Consider the following 26,898-nt stretch of genomic DNA (forward strand, 5'->3'; position numbering starts at 1 on the left):
TTACACGAGGAATTTAGGGGATATTTTTTACCAGAGATTCAGCTTTATTCTTTTGGAATGCACACCTTGTAAGTACATTCAAAGGTCTCTGTTGATACATATACCGCATCAGCACAGAAGAGTGAAGATTCTACAGTAAGGAGGCAGGCAGCCTTGTTTTATTGGCTTCTTCTTTTTTTTTTTAAAGAATCTATTTTTATTTTAAATATTTATTTATTTATTTGGCTGTGCCAGGTCTTAGTTGCAGCATGTGGGATCTACGTTGCCGCTTATGGGATCTTTAGTTGTGACATGCAGGATCTACTTCCCTGACCAGGGATCAAACCCAGGCCCCCTACATTGGAAGCACGGAGTCTTGACCACTGGACCACCAGGGAAGTCCCTTTATTGGCTTCTATGCTTTTACCTCTTAAGCAGTTGAAGTGGATAAAGGGATGGTAAACTAGAGCCCATAGGCCAAATCTGGCCAGTTTCACATTTTTGTATGGCCTGTGGGCTAAGAATGGTTTTTACATTTTTAAATTGTTTGGAAAAAAGAAAAAGAAAAATAGTATTTTGGGAGTACTACAGGGGATACGGGTTCGAATCCTGGTCTGGGAAGATCCCACATGCCGCGGAGCAACTAAGCCCTTGCACCTAGAGCCCATGCTCTACAACAAAGAGAAGCCACCGCAGTGAGAAGCCCACACACCCCAACGAAGAGTAGCCCCCACTTGCTGCAACTAGAGAAAGCCTGCGCACAGCAACGAAGACACAATACAGCCAAAAAAAAAAAAAGATTTTGTAACACATGAAAATATGAATCTTATTTCAATGTCTATATATTAAAAAATTTATTGGAACACATCCATACTTATTCCGTTATGTATCATCTATGGCTGCTTTTGTGCTAACAGAGTTGAGTAGTTGTAATGAGGGACTTGGACTGCAACGCCTAAAATATTTACTATCTGGCTCATCACAGAAAAAGTTAGTTGAGCCCTCAAGCGATGACTGAAGAGCCGTGATCATTTATGACAATAATTCTCTAGATTCTCAAAGCATTTTAAACTAAGCACCATTTCATGTAATTTTTTAAAGTAAAAAAAATTAGGAGGCAAGCGCTTGTTAAGAAAATATTTCTTTAAAGGTCAGTGTTTCTTCCCTACCTCCTAGTACTCCACATTTATGGTAGTCCTCATTTTCAAGAACTGTTATGGGTTCTTTCTGGTCTTAAAAACATAGTTGACATATACTTACAAATACTTATTAAAAGAATGTCTGTATCGGTTAGAAATGTGTTTGGCTACAAGCAATGGAAATCTAAGAGTGGCTTAAGGAAAAAGGGATTTTTCTTGCATAAACAGTCTAGGGGTGGAGAGCTGCTCAAGGATGCATCAGGGTCCTACACATTATTATCAGCTTTATGGTTGGCTTTTACCCTGCTGTGGTTTCATCGTTAAAAAAAAAAAAAATCACAAACTGGATGCTGTATTACTTTGAGTATCAACACCTGTTTTGGGCAGAAAGAAGAAAGGATTAAGGGGCGTGTCTGCTGAATTTGTCCTTTTTTATTAGGAATAAAAAGACCCACTCAGCAGATTTCTGCTTACATTTCATTGGCAAGAACTCAAACAGTATAGCCAACCCTAGAGAAACCATAACATATATTAAAAAAATTTTATTTTATACTGGAGTATAATTGATTAACAATGTTAGTTTCAGGTGTACAGCAGAGTGATTCAATTATACACATATATGTATCTATTCTTTTTAAAATTCTTTTCCTGTATAGGTTATTACAGAGTATTGAGCAGAGTTCATAACATGATGTTTTAGACCAAACACAAATAGTCCTTGGGGCTTTCCTTTCGGAGACCAAGTTTCCCCAGTCTCAGGTCCACCTGAAAAACAAACTCGGGTTTGGCAAGTTTCCCTGCGGGAAAAGAAGAGGGGTGGGTGGGAATGACGCTAGATGGACAATGGCTGCTACAGGATACAAAGTCCGCAGAAACCCAAGTTTTGTGGGAGAGATGGATAGAAGAGAAGATGATGGCACAACAGCTACAGCTCCTAAGAATCACCTGCTTGCATGGAACAACTTAAAACAGGTTTAGCAGACACTTTATAGCATCAAATTCAAGTGGCAGGAAGGCAAAGAATACCCGGAAGGTGGTCCTGGAGTGGAGGGATGGTGTGACCTAACCTCGACAAAACCTGTATAAGAATTCCTACAAGGCCTCCATAGCTGCTCTGGCTACAGATCTTAGATACCATGTACACTACTTTTGGACTTTTCAGTCATATCTCTAAATAGACGTAGTGGATATAGAAATCAGTGAGGAAGGGTTCAATGCACTTGAGGAAAATTCTCCCCAAGCTAGCTAGCTGTTAGCACGACATCAAACTTCAGCTGAGTGTCCTCTTTCCTCCACCTGTTCTTCATTCTCCGCTCCCTGTCTAAATTCCCGTATAATTTGCTCTTCGCGGGGAAGCATACTACGCTATTTCAGGTGAAGACTCTTAAGGGCACTTCGAAGGGGGCCGTCTTGCGTAAAAAGGAGGAGATGCGGTGCGAACACTCTTCACTCCGCCATTTCTAGTCACATCAAGGTGTCTTGCTGCTTGAGGACGGATGAGCCATACACACTAGAGGCTGGCGGAAAACACGCCTGCAGGTTAAGCTGGCCCCAGGCTGTTCCATTCTCACAAAACCCCGCGGGGAGAGCGCCGCAAGCCCCCACCTGGGCTGCGGCGTCGCACCGGCCAGCTCCCCTGAACTCGAGCCTCCCGCACCCCAAAGGCCTGAGAGCGGGGGAGGGGGACGGGACAAATTACTACCAAGTCCCCCTCGGGGACCCAGAGTTAAAATGGCGAAGCGCAGGGGCGGGGGAAAGGGCGGCGCTCGCGACCCGGCGCTCGCTGGTCCTCCGGGCTCGCGGAGTAGCCGCGGTGGGCGACGCCGCGCAACCGCGACCAGCTCTTTGCTCCGCCATCTTCTTCGAGTCACCCAGCCTCCCCCCGCGGCCGCGCTGGCTTCGCGCTTCCCTTCCGGCCGCTGACAGAGATCCGGGCTGGGCGGGGTGGGCGAGCGCGCGGAGGGGGTGGACCGAGGGCGGGGAGACTCGACGGAAGAGGAAAGGGAGGGCGGCGAGCTGGCCGCGGCGGGGTGTGGGGCGTGCGGCGTGTGTGCGGAGGGGGAGGTGGGAGGGCGGGAGGCGAAGAGAGGGAGGGAGGCGGAGGAATGAGAGCGCGAGGCGCTTCTCGTCGGCTCCTTCGCCCGGACGGAAAGAGCCGAGCGCAGCCCGAACGCTCTATTAAAATGGCGGCGGCGTCGGCGGTGGCCGCGGCGTCTGGTCGGTGAAGTGACTCTGCTGCTTCTCTCCCCACCCGCCCCCTCCCTCCCTCTCCCCTCCCCCCGTCCTTCCCCCCCTTCCCAGCCGCCGGCGCCTCAGCGCCCCTCCGGCCTGCGCACCTCCCCTCGCCCCCCTCCTCTCCCCCGCCCGCTCCGGGGACCGCCGGCCCCCTCCCCCATTCTCCTGCTCCCCGCCCCGTCCCCGCCGCCGCCCGCCCTAGTCGCCTCCCCGCCCGGCCGGCCGGCCCCCTCCTCCGCCTCTCTCCCCTCCCCCCCGCCGGTCGGGATCAGTCAGTGCGATCCGAAGCGGGGGAGGGGGGGGCGGCGGCCGAACGATGTGCGAGAACTGCGCAGACCTGGTGGAGGTGTTAAATGAAAGTAAGTAGCCGCGGCGGCGGCCTGTCGGGGTGCACAGTTTGGGGTCCCCGCGCCGCTCTCCGGCTTCCCCGAGCTGCCGTGGCCTGCGGGAGGCGATGGCCGAGCCGGGCGGCTTGCGGGCCTGGCGCTCCGGGAAGGTGCGCGGTGGCGCGGCCGCTGCGGCGCCTCGGGCCCAGTCCGGCCCGGTTACCTGGGCGCCCGAGAGGGGGCCGTCGCGGAGCTCCGGCCAGGCCGGGCCTGAGCGGTCTCCGCTCTCGGAAAGTTTCCTCATTACAGGTGTCAATTAACGTAGGCACTAATGAGCCTTCGCCTCCTTCGCCCTGCCGGGAAGGTGAGGGGAGGTGGGGTCCGAGGACGAGGCTCTCCTCTGTAGTCCGAACCCTTCGACCCTCCGGCCGCCCTCTTTGATTTTCAGCGTGCTGCCTAGGCCTCTTACCTGCTAATTTTCATTAAACTCCCTGCGAGGTGGTTGGTGGTTTTCCCGTCTCTTGGGGATGTGTGGGTTGTATTAAACCTTTCTCTCTGACCTTAAATAGCTGAAAATGAGCTGATAGTGATGACTGGAACCTTTATACCTATTAAAAAAATTAATTAATGATGTTTCTTCTTAGTGTACCATTCGTCGTTTTAATGGTAAATTCTCTTAAGGAGAGTACTGTACTACAGGTACCATCCCGGGATAGTCATGGCCTGTCTCCTGGAATGAAAGGCCTTATTCCGTATGCTTTTATTATAGAGCGTGCACTGCTCTTTTCTAGTTAGATTCCTTTCATTTATTTTACTCCAGACCCTTGTAAGACGGTATTTTAGCTTAAAGAAACAAGACGTATTGCAGACTATTTCTGGGCCCAAAGGCCTAGTTGGACGAGGTGAATTACATAAAAGATTAATTTACAAAAAGTTGATTGTTGAGAAAATACTCACTTACGAACACCTTTTGTGGGTTTTGGATTTGTGTTTTGTGTGTGGTATTTCGAAAGACTTCCAAATTGTCTATTTTCTAATACCATTCTTAAAAACAATTGATTATAAAGTGTATAGTCTTGTTTGTGTTTGAATTTTACTTTATTGACCAAAGGCAATAATAAAAGTGGAAGGGTTCTAGTTTACTTTCAACTCTATTTACTTCCTGACAGGTGGAAGCAGGCTTTTGCACAAATTCAAACTATACAGTATTTGTGTCATTCCAAATTTTCCTAGAATTTTAAGGTTATTTGTATTTATTTTGAGGTACTTTTATTTTTGGTGTAGGTGGTTTATGAAATGATAAACTTAATTCCTTAGTACTTATTTCAGTGAACTCTATTTTAAATGTCTCAAATGTCAGTTGTGTGATTATGGCTTGGTTTTTGTGAAACTGGAAAATGAATAGCTTTGCTATCTTATATATTAGGAGAAAACTGCTTTTAATAGTTTCGTTGGTGTTTAAAAATTATTTTAAACCTAACTATAACAATTAATTTTAAACATAGTATCTAAAGAAACTAAAGTTTGCTAATCCTTATTACCTTTTGAAAAGAGACATAATGAAGGGTTCTATTGAGGGTTATTTGGGAAACCCCTAGAACTTTGTCTAGTAGCACTCAAAAATGCAATCGATTTATGGAGTTAGCAATTTAGCTTTTGTTACCTTTAATTAAATATGGTTAATTGAACCAGGTTCACAAAATCTGGCCATGCAGACCCTTAAGAAACCTGTTTTAATGAACAGATAAGGATTTTCTGTTTGTGTATGAAAAATACTTTGTTTCTTAATATTTCCTATAAAGCTCAGTTTAAAAATTTGCCCTTTAAACTCTAATCTGACAATGAAGCTTCCTTAAAAAGAAATTACTTCAGTAATTTTATTTGTAGGCTATACCAAGCTATGACTAGTTGCTTCTCCACTGCCCCCACCCCCAGTTCTTTTACAGTTGTTTTCATTTTCCCTTTGTGTAGTTCCTGTATCTCAAACGTAAGATGCTCAAGTTCCCAGAGAGCAGAGGGTATTACTGTATCTCATTATGGTAACACTTATCCATGACTGGGTTGGAGCATAATGGCTGGAACTTGATAAAACTTATTGAATTAAAGTAGGTTATAAATCTTTCTTATAATCTCACAATAATTATATATTAAGTCTGTCCTTTTTTCCCCCATAGGTTGTGTAAAGATGAGCATCATTTCATCCTTGATTAGAAATTCAGAGTTAAAGTCCCAAAATAATGTGCTCAGAATTCATCTTTCAATATAACTCCCCATAACAATTAAAGAAGAGAAGAAATAAAATTAGTATATATATATATTTGTTTTTTTATAAGAAACTTTATTTATTTATTTAGGCCACACCGTATGGCATGTGGGATCTTAGTTCCCTGACCAGGGATTGAACCCGAGCCCCCTGCATTGGAAGCACAGAGTCTTAACCACTGGACTGCCAGGGAAGTCCGTAAAATTAGTATATCTTTAGGTGGTGTGTTGGACAGAATTAAAATACCAAAAACTTATTTCTTGTCAAATTTACAAACACTGATCAAACCTAAAGAAGTCTTCCTTGACACACCAGTAAGTGTATAATCTAAAAATTTTGTGTTTTAAATGAAAAGGTAGACATGATGTGGATAGTATAGCTTTATATCTGATATGCTCAGAGTTTTGATAAGGTTAAGGACTTCCTATGAAACGTTTATTTTTAAATCTGGCAGAATGTAATGTAGTTAAACTAAAAATTGATGACAGAAGATAGTAAATAGCTTTCTTTGTCATCAGTTTTTGATGAGAATATTAATATTACCAGTTATACCTCTAGTCCTGCTGAGAATGTGAAGCTCTCAGCATAGAACCATATACAGGTATTCAGACACAGTACAGTTTTGCCTGTAGGTTAAGGGCCCATTGAAGCGTGTCCATGGAACCAGGCTAAGGACTTGGTGATAAGGACCTCCTTATATCCTTTTTTAGTAGTCTTGACGGGTATCTTAAAACTTGAAATTACATTTGAAAATAGCATTTGGCTTTAGTGTTAGAATAACCAGTTTCAACAGTACTAACATATTTGGGTTTTCATATTTTTTTCAATGCTTTGTTTTTAATAAGGAAGATTTTTTTTTTTTTTTTTTTTGGGAAGATGTTTTAAAATGTGGAATGTATTGAGTGAACTTTGCACCTATCAGTTTGTGGGGTTGCATTCAGTTTAGGAAATAAGTTTATATCCCTTTGCTTGTTCTCTTGACTTTGTATATTTGCTACTTTAATAGCTACCTTTGTGAGCTAGTTTACTAAAGCTAAAAGCATTTCTGGATGTTGAGAAGCTGGAGGCCTGAAATTATGCTCTGGGCTATCAGCGTTGCTAGCTCAACTAGTAAATTGAGGTCACTGTTTGCCTTGGGGTAAATTTCTGGAGAGCAGAGTGAAAATGGCTTTAAATGTACATCCATCTTTTAAACCATTTGTATGTTGTGAATTTTACTCTGTGTGTTTAGTGAATTAACCCTTTACGAAATGTTTTAAATGGGCAATTCATTTGTCGTTCCTAACTATCCTTTGTGATAGGCAGGAGCAAGTATTAGTATCTCTCTCTTTTTTTTTTTGGCCTTGCTGTGCAGCTTGCGGGATCTTAGTTCCCCCACCAGGAATTGAACCTCGGCCCACCGCAGTGAAAGCGCAGGGTCCTAACCACTGGGACACCAGGAAATTCCCTAGTATCTCAATTTTAACTGTGAAAACATTGAACCTCAGGCTAAGTGGTTTGCTAAAAATCACCTGTCACCTGCTTAGTTAGTAGTCAGATCTAAGCTAGAACTCAAGGTACTCCATCAGTATTTGCATTTTTATTTTTAAAGTATACTTTATTGAGCCATTTGTGTTGGGAACTTTTTCCATTCTTTGAGGTAGGTACTTTATCACCCTTTTTAGATAAGAGAACCAAGGCTTAGAGTTTACGTAAGTTGCTTAGAGTCACATGACTTTATTTGGTGGAGTCAGAATTTGCACGGGACTTATCTCACGTCTTCTAGAAGACCATGCTCTTTAACCATTATGCTGTACTGTATAAACTTTACGATGATCTATTCAAATGGAAGACATTATGAATACACTGAATAGCAAAGTAAAAAATTACTAAATTTTTATGTGTTTTCACAAATTCGGGCATAATTTTGTGGTAATTGTAGAAAGAATTTAAAAGTGGTGGTAGAGACATTGCTTTGGGAGAGATCCCTGGTGTTCACCTTACTTGCTACAAGTAGTAAATTCTTCCTTCTTCTAAAAGAAAAAAAAAATAATAAAAGTGGTGGTAAATGTAGCTGAATGGGAATGTCTTAATATATCTAAATGTTGTTAGCAGTGAGCTCTTTAGTAAACTAAACATTTCTGGGGTTTTTAAAAATATAAGTATATAGGCATGAAAAATCATTAGTAACAAACATTTTTTGGTAGACATTTAATTCTGAAATTTGAACTGATTCTGAAAATTGGAAATTTGATTTTACTACAATACAAAATACCAAATTACCAAAATTTTTAATTTGGTAAATTAATCTTGCTAAGAATATATACTCTTAAAACAGTTACTATTTGAAGTACTATTTTTCAAAGATCATAATACAATTTCAACTCATATCTTTATAAAGTAACTTATAAACCATAAAGCACTACAGTGTGTAGATTTTTAATAGCAGACTGCATTGTCAGTGATAGCTATTGATAGCTAGGTTTAGCACTATATTCATGAAACGTGTTAATGTTTCTTATATGTTTAATAATGGGGCTTCCCTGGTGGCGCAGTGGTTAAGAATCTGCCTGCTAATGCAGGGGACACAGGTTTGAGCCCTGGTCTGGGAATATCCCACATGCTGCGGAGCAGCTAAGCCCATGTGCCACAACTACTGAGCCAGCGCTCTAGAGCCCGCGAGCCACAATTACTGAAGCCTGTGCACCTAGAGCCTGTGCTCTGCAACAAGAGAAGCCACCGCAGTTAGAAGCCTGCGCACCGCAACTAAATAAAGCCCGCGCGCAGCAATGAAGACCCAAGGCAGCCGAACATAAATAAATAAATAAATAAATTTTAAAAAAAAGAATATGTACTTAAGTTATAGGCCATGCCCCTGCCCCCCCTTTTTTTTAATAGACAACAGCCTCCCTTTCTGGATGCTGAATTCCTTAAAGTCAGGGGTCATATTTTGTTTCTTCTTTTCCCAGTACTAATATAGTGCCTTGTAGAGAGTAGGTGCCTAGTGAATATTTTAGTTAATGAAAAGTTTTTGTAGAAGAATGTGAGTACCTAGGCTCAGTGTTCTTGGGCCTATTGTCAGTAGTGATTTAGATATGAGAGTTTGTGGATAAATTATGCTGAAAGTGCAGATTATATTACATATATTGCTTATTCATAAATCAGTAGGTATGTACTTATAATAAGTATCCACCCTAACCAACTGTGTTCTAATTTTTTTTTTAATAAATTTATTTATTTATTTATGGCTGTGTTGGGTCTTTGTTGCTGCACGTGGGCTTTCTCTAGTTGCAGCGAGCCGGGGGTGGCTCTTCGTTGTGCTGCGCAAGCTTCTCATTGCGGTGGCTTCTCTTGTTGCGGAGCACGGGCTCTAGGCGCCCGGCCTTCAGTAGTTGTGGCATGTGGGCTCATTAGTTGCGGCTCATGGGCTCTAGAGCACAGGCTTAAGTAGTCATGGTACATGGGCTTAGTTGCTCTGTGGCATGTGGGATCTTCCCGGATCAGGGCTCGAATCCGTTTCCCCTGCATTGGCGGGTGGATTCTTAACCACTGCATCACCAGGGAAGTCCAATATGTTCTAAATTAATAGATAATGCAAAAAGGCAAAAATTTTTCTATATAGGTGGTGAGATTTGAGTCTGTGGGATGAAATTTCACTAAATAACTTTTATTTATGTATTTATTTATGGCTGTATTAGGTCTTCATTGTGGTGAGCGGGCTTCTCATTGAGTGGCTTCTCTTGTTGTGGAGCACAGGCTCTAGGCCTGCGGGCTTCAGTAGTTGTGGCACGTGGGCTCAGTAGTTGTGGCTTGTGGGCTGTAGAGCACAGGCTCAGTAGTTGTGGTGCACGGGCTTAGTTGCTCCACAGCATGTGGGATCTTCCCGGACCAGGGCTTGAACCCGTGTCCCCTGCATTGGCGGGTGGGTTCTTAAGCACTGTGCCACCAGGGAAGCCCACTAAATTACTTTTATTTAAGATTTTATATACCAGGAAAATAATTGGACTTTTAACCTTTTAATGTGATTAACACCTGTTAATGTTATTTTTCTCTCAAATTCCATAGAAATTAAAAAGTCCCCAAATGTAGGTTACTCAGTTAATTGAGAACTGATGTAGGATACACATTGCCTCCTCTTGCACCTTTTTAAAATAAATTTATTTATTTATTTAATTTATTTTTGGCTGTGTTGGGTCTTCGTTGCTGTGCATGGACTTTCTCTAGTTGTGGTGAGCAGGGGCTACTCTTCGTTGCGGTGTGCTGGCTTCTCATTGTGGTGGCTTCTGTTGCGGAGCACGGGCTCTAGGCACACGAGCTGCAGTAGTTGTGGCTCGTGGGCTCTAGAGCACAGGTTCAGTAGTTGTGGCACACGGGCTTAGTTGCTCTATGGCATGTGGGATCTTCCTGGACCAGGGCTCGAACCTGTGTCCCCTGCATTGGCAGGTGGATTCTTAACCACTGCGCCACCAGGGAAGCCCATTCTCTTGCACTTTTTTAAATTTTAACTATGGAAGGGACAGGTTTCTCTTCCTGCCCTGGCTATAACCTCTTCTAGGGACCTTCTAGTTTACATCCCCTGAAAGACCTTTCTCCCTAACCATCGCTGATTGGATTCCAAATAGACTTCTGACCTGGTGGATTGGTGGGACTGTTGTCCATCAATCAGATTTTTTCCTGTCAGAATGTTTGAACTAAAGAGCCAGGTAAGGCTTCCCTGGTGGCGGAGACTATTTGCAGAAGAGAATTGGGGCAAATTTTTGGAAATAGTTGATATTGAAGCTCTATAAAGAGACAGAAGTTAATACCCTCTTGGCTTTCTTTTTTATTTATTTCTCTGCACCAGGTCTTAGTTGTGGCAGGCTCCTTAGTTGTGGCTCCAGGGCTCATTTAATTGTGGCATGCATGTGGGATCTAGTTCCCTGACCAGGGGTCACACCCGGGCCCCCTACATTGGGAGTGTGGAGTCTTATCCACTCTGCCACCAGGGAAGTTCCCCTGGTGGCTTTCTTCTTTTTGTTTTTTTTTTTTTTTGCGGTACGCGGGCCTCTCAGTGTTGTGGCCTCTCCCGTTGCGGAGCACAGGCTCCGGACGCGCAGGCTCAGCAGCCATGGCTCACGGGCCCAGCTGCTCCGTGGCATGTGGGATCTTCCCGGACCGGGGCACGAACCCGTGTCCCTTGCATCGACAGGCGGACTCTCAACCACTGCGCCACCAGGGAAGCCCAGCCCCCTGGTGGCTTTCTAATACTGAAGCTAGTGCTCCTATTTAGCTGTCTCCCCTGTACATACTATTTGAGTTAATGTGCAACCAGAAGAGTTTTGATTCAAGTATTGCCCCATGATGAGCTCTCCTGTATTGGAAATTAGGTGTAATCTTCAGCTGTGAGTGCTTCATTATAATCTGGCTTACTTTCTTGGAACATGTTGAGCAGGTGTCATCTGTGGTGTTTGGTGGCAGGAAAAAGCTTAAGAACCTCTGTTGTTTGCGTACTCATCTCTCTACCAGTGTGTTTAGTCTTTTTGAAGAGAATAAAGGTAGCCTTGTTGTTTTTCATTCTAAAAAGGATACCTGCTTTTTTAGAAAAAAATCAAATAGTGCAGAAAATAATAAAGAAAATTAGGATAACCGAAACTGTTTACCAAAGAAATCGTTCATGTTTTGGTAAACATCTCTTAAGTCATTCTTTTCTCTCTTTCCTCAGATACACTATTTCGTGTAAATAAACTGATTACATGTTACTCTATATTATTATTTTTTAAAATAAATTTATTTATTTATTTATGGCTGAGTTGTGTCTTCGCTGCTGCCCACGGGTTTTCTCTAGTTGTGGCGAGCAGGGGCCACTCTTCGTTGCGGTGCGCGGGCTTCTCATTGCGGCGGCTTCTCTTGTTGTGGAGCACGGGCTCTAGGTGTGCAGGCTTCAGTAGTTGTGGCTTGCTCTGGAGTGCAGCCTTAGTAGTTGGGGTGCATGGGCTTATTAGTTGCTCCATGTCATGTGGGATCTTCCCGGACCAGGGCCCGAACCTGTGTCCCCTGCATTGGCAGACGGATTCTTAACCACTGCGCCACCAGGGAAGTCCTTATATTATTTTTACTAATAAGATGTAGCTACCTTTCCATGTTAATATGCACTTACATTATCATTTTTAATGGCTTTAGTGTAGTATTCCATTACTTGGTCATACTGTAACTTAATCAGTCCTCTAATGATGGGCATTTGGGTTGTTAATGACTTTGTAATTGTCTGATTATCACCTTGAATATAGCCTCTGAAATCACATTGCTGAGTAGTTCATGCAGCATATCTGGAAGGAAATCTGGCAATATGATAAAAGTTTTTAAAAATTGTCCTTCCAACATTAGAGCATGAGTGTAAAGCCTTCATAATCTTAAAGTGTTTATTTTGACTCTGAGGTCTGTGGGGCTGTTTTAGCAATGTATTGGTTCTAAACCACCATAAGACAAATTTGGAAGGGACTTTTTATTCTGGGTAACTTTGCTGCCAGACTCATGAACTTTATTCTGATTATTGAGAAAGGCTCAGTAACCAATGATGAATGTAGAAGTATAAGAGCAGTAGTAAGAGCACTAACTCAGAATAAATTGAGACATGAAAATGCTTAAGACAATAGAGCTTTTGAAGTTGTGTTCAAAGTAAGATAAGGGGATAGTGGACCCACTGCTTGGGTGGGTATATTAGAGGGTGGTGATCAGGAGAATGTTGTTTTACTCTAATAATTTTTCCATTTTCCCTTCTAAGAGGAATCCGCAAACCCTCAGGATAAATCATACATTAAGAGAGACTCTAACCTCTAGATTGGTAAGGAATAATGAGAGCTTTATCAGTAGTGTTAAGAGTTAAAAATCTTCAGGAATGGCAGATTCTTTTCAGCGAAGGGGATAGAGCTATGGTTGTGTGTGATTATGAAGCTTTAGCTTATTAAATTTCTAGAAAAGCAGATATTGGCAGGTATTATTTTGGAAGCTATAAGAGAAACTTGCCACTATTAAATAATCAAGCACTTACTAAAGAGTGAAAGGATAGTAAAAAATTGATGTGGCACTAGTAACTTATGTTAAACCAATCTCATTTTATTTTAATATAGAAGTAAATATGGTAAAACCTGGAACTATCACTATAGATACGACATATTTTGATTACATGAAGGCACTTGACAGAATCTGAAGCTATCCCTGTGAAAGAAATGAGGGTTTTTTTTGGTCAACTTTGAGGGATTTCACTGATGGCAAGCCACAGAATCTTGTCCTTAATTCTTTCTTCTTCAAGATTTATAGTCATGAGCCTCAGTTTTGAAACTATTCCTTGGAGTGGCATTGTCCCTATTTCAGGGCAGTGAGGGTGACTTTGGAATCTGTTTCAAGATGAAAAGCTCATTTTGATCTGTTTTGTAAATTGGGGCTCCATGTAAGATTTTTTTGGCAGGGGAGCAAAGGGTGTAGGTGCTTTATAAATAAGCTTGAAAACCATTAACAATGTTGGTGCTGAAAAAGCCAGCACAATATGAAACTGTTTTCAAGTATTGTAGGTAGTAGTGCAGTGCTTATGCAGTTGCAATACTGTGTTGAATTATATACAACACAGAGACAGACAGCTTCTGAAGCTATTTGAATACTGTGCAGTTTCACATATCTTCATGGCACCTCATAAAAATCATGAGAAATAGAATGATTTGACCAAGGTTACATAGCTAGTAAGTAGCAGAGCTTGGACTAGAATTTAGTTCTTATTCCTACTCAGTATACTTTTCTCTAACCATGCTGTTCTGTTTTTATTTTTTTAAAGAGGAACTTGACTTTGGGAGTTGGGAAACTCATGAAAAACAAAGGGACTATAGAGAGATTAATTCTGGCTAAAGTGGATTAGGCAAGGTTTCAAGGAAAGTGGAAGATGAACTGGGCCTTTAACTGGTTGGAATAGTTACTGGGAATGAGGGGAGTGGACTAGCTTACCAGATTTGTGCGACTCTGCATGACATAGGCACTGCTAACCTCATCCCCTTGCTTGCTTTGTTTTCTTTCAGTGATGTTCTTTACTGCCATTGAGCCTTTATTTTTCCCTGGAACTTAATCACCTTTCTATGCCTTTAGTTTTTCAGAGAGGCCTTTATTGAGCATCCAGTCTAAAGTAGTTCAGGTTCTTATCCTTCATAGCACTTACAACAGTTTAAACTATTTTTATTTTTTATTTATTTATTTTATTTATTTGGTTGTGCTGGCTCCTTAGTTGTGGCATGCATGTGGGATCTAGTTCCCTGACCAGGGATCGAACCCGGGCCCCTTACATTGGGAGTGTGGAGTCTTAACCACTGTGCCACCAGGGAAGTCCCCACTTACCACAGTTTAGAATTATGTATTTATTTTTATTTACTTATTTAATGTCTTTTTAGTTTTTATTTTTTTTGGCTGCACCGCGTGGCTTGTGGGATCTTAGCTCCCTGATCAGGGATTGAACCCTCGCCCTCAAAAGTGAACACGCAGAGTCCTAACCACTGGACCACCAGAGAATTCCCTTTAATGTCTTTTTATTATACAGGGTTACAAGTTCTGTGATTGTGACTAGCTTACATTAACTGAGTTTCGCAGTGTCTACACATACTAGGATCAATATGTATCTGCTAAAATATCTGAAAAATCTTAAGATCACTGGAGGTGGTTAATGGAAGATGAGGGTAGGCTGGATGTGGTAGTTTTTCCTGTTTTCTCAAATTTGGGGGACATTTCAAGTACTGTCAATCCTTGCTTTTGTGATGTCTTGCTCAGCACCCCCCTTCATAAAAAGGTGCTTCATTGATTTAAAAAAAAAAAAAACCCTCATTTTGTTAAGTTGTGTCTTGTTTTTTTCCCTGAATGTCCCTTGAGATTAACCCTTATGGATTAAAAATCTAAGATTGGGAATTAGTTTTTGAACCCAAGTCAGGACTCTGTTGCAAGAACCAGAAAGAACACCCCATTTGGCAGAAAGGAAAAGGAGTTTTTTATTTTATTTTTAATTAAAAAAAAAATTTATTAGTTGTTCATTTTTGGCTGTGTTGGGTCTTAGTTGCTGCGCGCAGGCTTTCTCTAGTTGTGGTGAGCGGGGGCTACTCTTCGTTGCGGTGCACGGGCTTCTCATTGCAGTGGCTTCTCTTGTTGCGGAGCATGGGGTCTAGGCACGCGGGCTTCAGTACTTGTGGTGCACGGCCTCAGTAGTTGTGGCTCGCAGGCTCTAGAGCGCAGGCTCAGTAGTTGTGACGCACGGGCTTAGTTGCTCCATGGCATGTGGGGTCTTCCTGGACCAGGGCTCGACCTGTGTCCCCTGCCTTGGCAGGCGGATTCTTAACCACCACGCCACCAGGGAAGTCCTGAAAAAGGAGTTTTTAAAAAGTTGTAACTGAGCAGTGCAGGTGTGTGCTATGTTCTGGTATGGTCTACTCTTTTTTTGTTTGTTTGATTTTGTCTTTTAATTGAAGTATAGTTGATTTACAGTGTTGTGCTAATTTCTGCTGTACAGTGAAGTGATTCAGTTATACATGTATATACGTTATTTTTTTTTTTTTTTTTTTTTTTTTTTTTTTGTAGTACGCGGGCCTCTCACTGCTGTGGCCTCTCCCGTTGCGGAGCACAGGCTCCCGACGCGCAGGCTCAGCGGCCATGGCTCACGGGCCCAGCCGCTCCGCGGCACGTGGGATCCTCCCAGACCAGGGCACGAACCCGTGTCCCCTGCATCGGCAGGCGGACTCTTAACCACTGTGCCACCAGGGAAGCCCACGTTATTTTTTATATTCTTTTCCCATTATGATTTGTCACAGGATATTGAATATAGTTTCCTTGTGGTATACAGTAGGACCTTGCTGTTTATCCATTCTGTATATAATAGTTTGCATCTACTAACCCCGAACTCCTGATCCATCCCTCCCCCACCTCCCCCCACCTTGGTAACCACAAGTATGTTCTCTCTGACTGTGAGTCTGTTTCTGTTCTGTAGGTAGGTTTATTTGTGTCATATTTTAGATTCCACATATAAGTGATATCATATGGTATTTGTCTTTTTCTTTCTGACTTGCTTAGCTAAGTATGATGAGCCCTGGGTCCATCCATGTTGCTGCAAATGGCATTATTTCATTCTTTTTTACGGCTGAGGTGTATTCCATTGTATATGCGTACCACATTTCCTTTATCTATTTGTCTGGTGATGGACATTTACATTGTCCCATATCTTGGCTATTGTGAATAGTGCTGCTGTGAACGTAAGGGTGTGTGTATCTGTTTGAATTAGTTTTGTCCGGATAAATGCCCAGGAGTGGGATTGCTGGATCATATGGTAGTTCTCGTTGTAGTTTTTTAAAAAAATAAATTTATTTACTTTATTTATTTATTTTTGGCTGCATTGGGTCTTCGTTGCTGCGCACAGGCTTTCTCTAGTTGTGGCGAGCGGGGGCTGCTCTTCGTTGTGGTGTGTGGGCTTCTCATTGCGGTGGCTTCTCTTGTTGTGGAGCATGGGCTCTAGGCATGTGGGCTTCAATAGTTGTGGCATGTGGGCCCAGTAGTTGTGGCTCATGGGCTCTAGAGCGCAGGCTCAGTAGTTGTGGTGCACGGGCTTAGTTGCTTCGCGGCATGTGGGATCTTCCTGGATGAAGGCTTGACCCCCTGGCCCCTGCATTGGTGGGCGGATTCTTAACCACTGTGCCACCAGGGAAGCCCCTATTTTTAGTTTTTTGAGGAACCTCCATACTGTTTTCCATAGTGGCTGAACCAATTTACATTCCCACCAACAGTGTAGGAGGGTTCCTTTTCTCCTAGTGTGGTCTACTCTTAATCTGCAGATTCATAGCATTATCAAGACTTCATTTCTCTGTGGCTTGCTCTGCTGTGCTTCCTTGGTTTTGACCTTAGTTTGGCCCTTCTCAGAGTAGCAGAAATGGCTACTGCACACCATCTTTATACTACACTGTTTGCAAATCACATGTTTATACTACTCAGAGCAAAAAAGAGAGAATCTCTTCTGAAACCTACTGTACAAGAACAAGGAAGCTGCTTTTTCCAAAACCTGGCTAGCAGATGGTGCTTCATAGATCATTGGCCCATGTTTTTATTATGGGCCTTATTCCTGAAGTAGAGTTCAAAGAGGATGGATTTTGGTTGGCTTAAACTGATGACCTATTCCTGAAGCTGATCCCACCAAACCTCATAGCTAAAAAATGGTAAGTGTTACCCCAAAAGAAATTTGGCATGTTGTGATTATGAAGAAGGTGAAATTGTTTTTGGACAGCAAGCACACAGATATCTAGTACACTGGTATACTGAAAACCTTTTTTTTTTTTTTTTTGGCAGTTTTGTAACTTTTTGACAGTCAACAGTTAGTTCTCATCCACATCAACTAAGTTTTTGAAAGTGGTGACAGGTACCTAGATAACCAACGTATAGAGTTTGTCTATTTATTTTATAAGTGTATTTTTTAAAAAAAATTATTTAGGCTGCACTGGGTCTTAGTTGCGGCATGCGGGAGCTTAATTGTGGCATGCAGACTTCTTGGTTGTGGCATGCATGCGGGATCTAGTTCCCTGACCAAGGATCGAACCTGGGCCCCCTGCATTGGGAGCGTGGAGCCTTACCAGGGAAGTCCCTAGAGTTTGTTTATTGAATCTTCATCCTCATTGTGTTTTCTGGATAACCACACATGGATACAGTATGGGACATTCCTAATTCTTTGGCTCATACTGTTTTGTTGAGCATGGTGTCAGTGTGCACATCTGGAGATCCTGTTTTCTAAATGGCAGATTTCTGGATCTCTTTCAGTGCTTGAGGGGCACGCTTCTTGAAGCTGACTCTGGATGCACTTGTGAATGTTGATGGTATATTCTCTGGTTGCTAACCAGAATGGTTGAATGGCCTTCTTCTCTTCACCCTTCTTTGCAGGAGTCATTCTGCTGGGTCCAGTTTGGAAAATTGAAAACCATTTCTTTTTGTTTGTTTGCTTGCTTGTTTAAATTTCATTCATTCATTCATTTATTTATTTTTGGCTCTGTTGGGTCTTTGTTGCTGCTCATGGGCTTTCTCTAGTTGTGGGGAGCAGGGACCACTCTTTGTTGCGGTGCGCAGGCTTCTCATTGCGGTGGCTTCCTTGTTGCGGAGCGCGGGCTTTTAGGTGCGCGGGCTTCCGTAGTTGTGGCATGTGGGCTCAGTAGTTGTGGCGCGCAGGCTCTAGAGCGCATGCTCAGTAGTTGTGGCGTATGGGCTTAGCTGCTCCATGTCACGTGAGATCTTCCTGGACCAGGGCTCGAACCCGTGTCCCCTGCATTGGCAGGCGGATTCTTAACCACTGCGCCACCACGGAAGTCCCAAAAACCATTTTTTTTTAACATCTTTATTAGAGTATAATTGCTTTACAGTGGTGTGTTAGTTTCTGCTTTATAACAAAGTGAATCAGTTATACATATACACATGTCCCCATATCTCTTCAATCTTGCATCTCCCTCCCTCCCACCCTCCCTATCCCACCCCTCTAGGTGGTCACAAAGCACCTAGCTGATCTCCCTCTGCTATGCAGCTGCTTCCCACTAGCTATCTATTTTACGTTTGGTAGTGTATATATGTCCATGCCACTCTCTCACTTTGTCCCAGCTTACCCTTCCCCTCCCCGTATCCTCAAGTGCATTCTCTAGTAGGTCTGCATCTTTTTCCAAAAACCATTTCTTAACATTCTATTTACTGACTTGATTATTTTTTGTGTGTCTTACCTTAACTCTTTATGTTTGAATACTTTTTTTCAATATATAACAAATATATTGAATATTTTATACATGTAAGCATTTGCTGTATGCTGTGGTAGATACAGAGATACATTTAGATGTATATCTATTCTTAAGGAAGGTCAGAGTACAATACAGATGAGGCAGTAGGATAATAGTTGAGTGATCATTGATCTTACAGACCTGAGTTCAAGTCTTGTTCCTGTCATTTATTAGATCTCTGGCTTTGGTTATGTTCCTTAATCTCTTAGTGCCTTCTTACTTATTTGAAAATGAGGATAATAACGACTTAAATACAGGGATTTTGTGAGGATTAAATAAGATAATGCATATCAACACTTAACACAGTGCCAGTGTAAGAAATATACAAAAAACAATGGTATGAAAAGACAAATGGTAAATTCCATTAAAGTATATATAGCTGAAGTGCAGTGGGAGGAGTTTAGTTTTCTAAGATTGGAGAAGGCTTCATGGAGTTGATAGAATTTAAGTTGATCTTTGAGTAATTTTCTTTTTAATGATTGCAATTGGAGAAATGGTTATTTCAGTAAAAAGAGTTTTGTTAAAACTTTGGTATATATTATTCCAGCTAATTTTCGGTATTTATAAAAAATTGATTTCATATGTACTGTTTGCTTTTTTAAGGAGCATTTTCTCATTTACTTATGTATATCTGAGAACAGAATTTAATGGCAGCCTACTTTTAGTCTTTTGAATATAACACGTATTTAACTAGCGTTTTTCCTGTGAAGAAAAAAATAAATTAAAATATCCTTGCGCATAGAAATTTGGGTCATGTCCAGGGTCAATAGGTAGAAACTTTTAAGGCTTCTGTTGGTAAATTGCCTACTAGAAGGGTTATACTAATTTATACCCCAACAGTAGTATTTGAGAGTGCCTGTTTATTTGCATTAGATATTTTGAAGAATCCATATAGTAGAGGAAAAACAGATATAGTCACTATACAAAACTACTTGGTTCCTGCAAGAGTTCAGATATTGAGGATTATTGCATTGTTTGTATTGACATATTTGGTTTCTGAGTTTTATTTATTTATTTTAAATTTATTTATTTATGGCTGCGTTGGGTCTTCGTTGCTGCGTGCGGGCTTTCTCTAGTTACGGCGAGTGGGGGCTACTCTTCCTTGCAGTGAGCGGGCTCCTCATTGTAGTGACTTCTCTTGTTGTGGAGCACAGGCTCTAGGCGCATGGGCTTCAGTATTTGTGGTACGCGGGCTCAGTGGTTGTGGCTTGTGGGCTCTAGAGCGCAGGCTCAGTAGTTGTGGCACACGGGCTTAGTTTTCTCTGCGGCATGTGGGATCTTCCCAGACCAGGGCTTGAACCCGTGTTCCCAGCATTAGCAGGCGGATTCTTACCCACTGTGCCACCAGGGAAGTTCTGGTTCCTGAGTTTTAATGAGTATTCTACTGTTATTTAGAAAAACTTTTCCCACTCTGAGATCAGATATTCAGTTAAGCTTTTTTCTAGTTTTTATGAATTGTTTAATTTTTAATCCATCTGGAATTTACTTTGGTGTAAGTTATGAAGTGGATCTAATACTAGTTTTTCCAAACTATTACTCATTGATCTTAGCGTCCATCTAGTTTTTCACTGTTTTGATATGCCACCTCTGTCTTATACAGAATTTTTGAGTATATTCCTGGAGGTCTATTTTTAAGCTTTTTATTGTTTAATTGTTTGGTTTTAATTTAGTTGCTTCATGATATATTTTAGTACCTGAAAATATTAAACCACATTGCTAGTGAAAAGTTATTTATTGCTTGAGATAAAACTTCAGAATTCTTTTGTTGTTGTGTTGCCCCCCTTGCCTCACATTCTGTTGGAATTTTTATTGAAATTGCATAATGTTTTTAAATAGGAGCATGAGTTGACATCTTACAGTATTGATTCTGCCACTTCAGGAAGCATAATGTGCTTTCCCATTTATATAATCTTTGTGGGGTTTTTCCTTTATGTAGATTCTGCACGTTTCCTTTATAATTATTCCTAGGTATTTTTATTTCTTCTTATAAATTGAATTTTCACACACCTTTATCATTAATTATTTTGCTTTATTTTGATAACAGTTTTATTGAGATACGTACCTTACATGTCACCCATTAAAACTGTACAACTCGGTGGCTTTCACTGTATTCACAGAATTATGCAATCATCACCACAGTCAATTTTAGAGCACTTTCATCACCTCAGAAAGAAACCCCACACCTTTTAACTATCACTCTAAATCCCCTGTCCTCCCAGCCCTAAGCAAGAGTCTACTTTCCCTATGTATTTGCCTATTTTGAGTCTTTCATATAAATGGAATAATAGTATATCTTGTGACTGACTTCTTTCACTTAGCATATTTTCAAGATTCATCCATGTTGGACATGTATCAGTTCTTCATTCCTTTCTGTGACTGAATAATAGACATTGTATGAACATAGTCCATTTTTTTTTTCTTTTTTTGGCTGCACCGTGTGGCATGCAGGATCTTCCCCGACCAGGGATCAACAAACCCATGCCTCCTGCAGTGGAAGCATGGAGTCTTAACCAGTGGACCAGGAGGGAAGTCCCCACATTTTGTTAATGCATTCATCCGTTGATGGACATTTGGGTTGTTTCTACCTTTTGGCTCTTATGAATAATGCTTCTGTGAACATTTGTGTAAAATGTTTTCCATGGACTTAGTTTTTACTTCTCACAGGTACCTGGGAGTGGAATTACGTGGTCAAACGGTAACTCAGTTTTACATTTTGAAAAACTGCCAAACTGTTTTCCAAAATGATGCAACATTTTATATTCCCTTCAGCAGTGTATGAGGGTTCCAGTTTCTCAACATCCTCATCAACACTTGTTATTTTGACTGTTTTATTCTAGCCATCCTAGTGAGCTTAAAGTGGTATCTCATTGTGTTTTTCTTTTTTAATGTGGAATCTTTAGTTGTGGCATGCGGGATCTTTTTTGTTGTTGTTGCGGCATGCAGACTCTTAGTTGCGGCATGTGGGATCTAGTTCTCTGACCAGGGATTGAACCCAGGCCCCCTGCATTGGGAGCATGGAGTCTTAGCCACTGGACCACCAGGGAAGTTCCTCTCATTGTGGTTTTGATTTGCCTTTCCCTGTTGAATGATGATGATGAATATCTTTTCATAGGCTTATTTATCATTTGTATATCTCCTTTGGAGAAATGTCCATTCAGATCCTTTGCTCACTTTTTAATTGGGTTATTTATTTTTTATTATTGGGTTGTCAGAGTTCATTAATATATATTCTAGACACGCGTCCCTTATCAGATATATATAATTCGCAAATTTTTTCTCCCATACCGTGGGTAGTCTTTTCACTTTATCACTACTGTTCTTTGAAGCACAAAAGGTTTTAATGTTGAAGTTCAGTTTATTTATTTCTTTTGTTGCTTGTGCTTTTGGTATCATGTCTATTGCCAGAATGCATTGCCAAATCCAAAGGCATGAAGAACTTACCCCTATGTTTTCTTGTAAGTTTAATAGTTTTGGTTCCTATATTTAGGTCTTTGATCCATTTTGAGTCAATTTCTTGTACACGGTATGAGGTAAGGGTCCAACTTCATCCTTTTGTATGAGGCTGTCCAGTTGTTCTGCCACCATTTGTAGAAAGACATTTTCCATTGAGTGATCTTGGCAGCTTTGTTGAAAATCAGTTGACTGTGGATGAATGGGTTTGTTTTTGGACTCTCATTTCTTCTTTTTTTTTTTTTTTAAAGCAGACATCCCTTCTTTTATTTATTTATTTACTTATTTATTTATTTGACTGTGTTGGGTCTTCGTTGCTGTGCGCAGGCTTTTCTCTAGTTGCGGTGAGCGGGGGCCACTCCTCGTTGTGGTGAGCGGGCCTCTCATTGCGGTGGGCTCTCCCACTGCAGAGCACGGGCTCTAGGCGTGCGGGCCTCAGCAGTTGTGGCACACGGGCTCAGTAGTTGTGGCACACGGGCTCAGTAGTTGTGGCTTGCGAGCTCTAGAGCGCAGGCTCAGCAGTTGTGGTGCACCGGCCCAGCCGCTCCGCGGCATGTGGGATCTTCCCGGACTGGAACATGAACCCGCGTCCCCTGCATCGGCAGGCGGACTCTCAACCACTGCGCCACCAGGGAAGCCCCAGAGTATAAGTTTTGCATTTCTTTTTATTAAATATATTCCCAAGAATTTTATTTTATTTTTTTAAGTCATGAGATGTCACATTAAAGTCTCCTTTTTAAAAAAAAATATTTATTTATTTATTTATTTTATTTATTTTTGGCTGCGTCAGGTCTTAGTTGCAGCACGTGGGCTCTAGTTGAGCCACGTGAGCTCAGTAGTTGTGGTGCGTGGGCTTAGATGCCCTGCAGCATGTGGAATCCTAGTTCCCTGACCAGGGATCGAACCCACATCCCCTGCATTGGAAGGCAGATTCTTTAGCACTCGACCACCAGGGAAGTTCCGAATTTTATTGTTTCTGATGTTATTGTAAATGGAATTGTTTTGTACGTTTCATTAAAAATTTTTTTTTTTAATTTTTGGCTGCATTGCGTCTTCATTGCTGCGTGCAGGCTTTCTCTAGTTGCGGTGAGCGGGGGCTACTCTTCGTTGCGGTGCACGGGCTTCTCATTGCGGTGGCTTCTCTTGTTGAGGAGTGCAGGCTTCCATGGTTGTGGCACGTGGGCTCCGTAGTTGTGGCTCACAGGGTCTAGAGCACAGGCTCAGTAGTTGTGGCACATGGGCTTAGTTGCTCCGTGGCATGTGGAGTCCTCTTGGACCAGGGCTCGAACCTGTGTCCCTTGCATTGGCAGTGCCACCAGGGAAGTCCTCTGTTTCATTTTTGCATTGCTTGTTGCTAGTGTATAGAAATACAATTGATTACTTGTTTATTAATTTTCTTTAGTGATTCCTTAAGACTTTCTTAGGATTTATACAAGATCATGTCATCTGTGAATAGAAACAGTTTTACTTCCTTTTCAATTGGGATATGTTTTGTTTCATATAACCCTTTATTATTAAATCTGTATCTTCATTTGGTTCCATCAGTGGTTCTTAAAGTTTGATGTGTGGACCCTGGGGGTCCCAGAGAGCCTTTCAAGGGGTCTGAGAGGTAAGTCATATTTGCCTTTTGGTTGATATTTTCACTGGTACTGCAAAGGCATGGTGGATAAAACACATTGCAGGAAATAACACAGTGCACTAAGTAGTTAATGTAATCTTTGCTGCCAAGCACTTGCTGTTTAAAAAAAATGTTCACTTTATGCCTTTGATGAAGCAATGGATATTAATATTATTAAATCTCAGAAGCTTATGTGCATGTCTTTTAATATCCTGTGATGAAATGAGAAATGCATACAAAGCATTTCTTTTGTTTACTGCAGTAAGATGGTTGTCTTAAGGAAGTGCCCTCATGTGATTGAGTTGTAAGCTGAACTAGCTGCTTTTTTCATGAAACTCCATTTTTATTTGAAAGAATGATTGACTCAGAGGTTATCCAGATTTGGGTATATGGCGTGCATTTTCTGGAATGAATGAGGCAAGCATGTCACTTCAAAGAAGACTGCTGGTGTTAGTTGCCAGTGATAAAATTGAGCTTTCAAGAAAAAATTAAGATTTGGAAAACTTGTACCTGTCACTGAGTTTGACAGCTGCCCAAAACGTACGGATTTTTTTACGAGATTGATGGAACTATTAATAATGATATGATTTTTTGATATTGTGTAATGAAATATGTCAACACTGGAAAGATCTACATAACTTAGTGAGCCAGTATTTTCCATATCACCAGTGCATGATGTTACAAAATCGTTTATGGTCAAAAGGTCTATTCAGAGAGCAAGATAGATCAGTGGATTTTAATGTAACAGTACTGATAAAGTTTTAGATTTCATATTGCAACTTGTCTTTTAGAAATTAACACTCGGGGCTTCCCTGGTGGTACAGTGGTTAAGAATCCGCCTGCCAATGCAGGAGACACGGGTTTGAGCCCTGGTCCAGGAAGATCCCACATGCTGTGGAGTAACTAAGCCCATGCACCACAACTACTGAAGCCCGCGCGCCTAGAGCCTGTGCTCTGTGACAAGAGAAGCCACCGCGATGAGAAGCCTGCGCACCGCAACGAAGAGTAGCCCCCACTCCCCACAACTAGAGAAAACCTGCGCCCGGTAACAAAGACCCAATGCAGCCAAAAATAAATAAGAATAAAAATAAATTAATTAAAAAAATTAACACTCATTGAGTTTTGGTGTAATATCGAAGAATATCCAAAATTATCTGACAGGGCTGTTAAAATAGTCCTCTTATTTCCATGTTCAGATCTTTTAAGGATGGATTTTCTTTATTTGCTTTACCAAAACTATATGGCAGCATATAGAATGCAGAAGCAGTTAATGAGAATCCAGCTGTTTTCTATTAAGCCAGACCCTAAAGATATTTTCAAAAATTTAAAAGCGCCACTCAAGTCACTGATTTTTTAAAAATGGAAAACAGGTAATGAATTTATCGCTTATAAACTATTGAATAAATATTTCTAAATTTTAATTCGAAACACAATAAATACTGATAAATATAAATCACCTAAACATAAGTTCTTTAAAGTTTTCAGTTTTTTTGTTTGTTTTTTGTTTTATTTTTGCAGTATGCGGGCCTCTCACTGTTGTGGCCTCTCCCGTTGCGGAGCACAGGCTCCGGACGCGCAGGCTCAGCGGCCATGGCTCACGGGCCCAGCCGCTCCGCGGCATGTGGGATCCTCCTGGACCAGGGCATGAACCCATGTCCCCTTCATCGACAGGCGGACTCTCAACCACTGTGCTACCAGGGAAGCCCCAAGTTTTCAGTTTTTAAGCATGTGAAGGAGCCCTGAAAACAAAGTTTGAGAACTGCTGGGTTGCATAATCTTAAAATTTTCCCCTTCCTTATTCAGGGTTTTGTTACTCTAATCTCTTCGGTATGGAGATTACTCAGGGTTTAGTCCTTTGCTGTGTATATTATGAAGAGGTTGAAGTAAGGATTCAGTCTACTGCCATGACTTCATTATCTTTCAGAGTATATTTCTAGCACTGACTGATTTTCCAAGTGTCAGACCAATATCCTTAACTTAGTTCTAGACTTTTTTTTTTTTTTTTTTTTTTGCGGTACGCTGGCCTGTCACTGTTGTGCCCTCTCCCGTTGCGGAGCACAGGCTCCGGACGCGCAGGCTCAGCGGCCATGGCCCATGGGCCCAGCTGCTCCGCGGCATGTGGGATCCTCCCGGACCGGGGCACGAACCTGTGTCCCCTGCATCGGCAGGCGGACTCTCAACCACTGCGCCACCAGGGAAGCCCCCTAGACATCTTTAGTTAAGTATCCTTCATCCTCAAATTCAACAGAAGTAAAACTGAGTCCTTCATCTTGTACTCATATTTTTTTTTTGCTTGCTTCTTTACGTAAATCTTGCTTAACTATGAATTTCTCACACTGGAATTTATTTTAGTATTCTACCTTCCGTACTTTAGAATGATGCCTCTGGAACTTTAATGTACATATGATCACCTGGAGATTTTCTTAAAAAGGCAGATTAATTCAAGCAGTCTGGAATTTTGCCTGAGAGTCTTCATTCTAAGAAAGCTTCCACATGATGCTGATGTTGTTGGTCTTTAGTACACACTTTGAGTAGCAAGGCCTTAGAATACGTTAATTCCATTTATTCTGTTCCTGTCTTTTATACTATTGTTGTAGTGTATTTTAATTACTTACATGTATATATATTTATTGTTTTTTGCGGTACGTGGGCCTCTCACTGTTGTGGCCTCTCCCGTTGTTGAGCACAGGCTCTGGACGCGCAGGCTCAGCAGCCATGGCTCACGGGCCCAGCCGCTCCGAGGCATGTGGGATCTTCCCATACCGGGGCACGAACCTGCCCTGCATCGGCAGGCAGACTCTCAACCACTGTGCCACCAGGGAAGCCCAATTACTTATATATATATATATTTTTTAAACATCTTTATTGGAGCATAATTGCTTTACAATGGTATGTTAGTTTCAGCTTCACAACAAAATGAATCAGTTATATATATACATATGTTCCCATATCTCTTCCCGCTTGCGTCACCCTCCCTCCCACCCTCCCTATCCCACCCCTCCAGGCGGTCACAAAGCACCACCGAGCTGATCTCCCTGTGCTATGCGGCTGCTTCCCACTAGCTATCTACCTTACGTTTGGTAGTGTATACATGTCCATGCCTCTTTATTGCTTTGTC

General features: G+C 41.8%; 1 protein-coding gene across 7 annotated transcripts in view; it reads left to right on the plus strand.

The window, feature by feature from the left end:
- The first annotated feature begins 3,239 nt into the window (after window positions 1–3,239).
- USP34 (ubiquitin specific peptidase 34) overlaps window positions 3,240–26,898 on the plus strand; it is a 239,150-nt gene continuing 215,491 nt past the window's right edge. For 2 of the 7 annotated variants that reach the window (XM_033407232.2, XM_033407234.2), the window contains exon 1: window positions 3,281–3,712. In XM_033407232.2, coding sequence (XP_033263123.1) covers window positions 3,670–3,712 — 43 coding nt within the window. In that variant the 5' untranslated portion in view covers window positions 3,281–3,669. Of the gene's footprint in view, window positions 3,713–26,898 lie in introns of all 7 variants that reach the window. The other 5 variants (XM_033407228.2, XM_033407230.2, XM_004280652.4 and 2 more) reach the window with 4 other exon arrangements.

The sequence above is a fragment of the Orcinus orca genome, chromosome 13, assembly GCF_937001465.1.
Source record: "Orcinus orca chromosome 13, mOrcOrc1.1, whole genome shotgun sequence".
NCBI lineage: Eukaryota > Metazoa > Chordata > Mammalia > Artiodactyla > Delphinidae > Orcinus > Orcinus orca.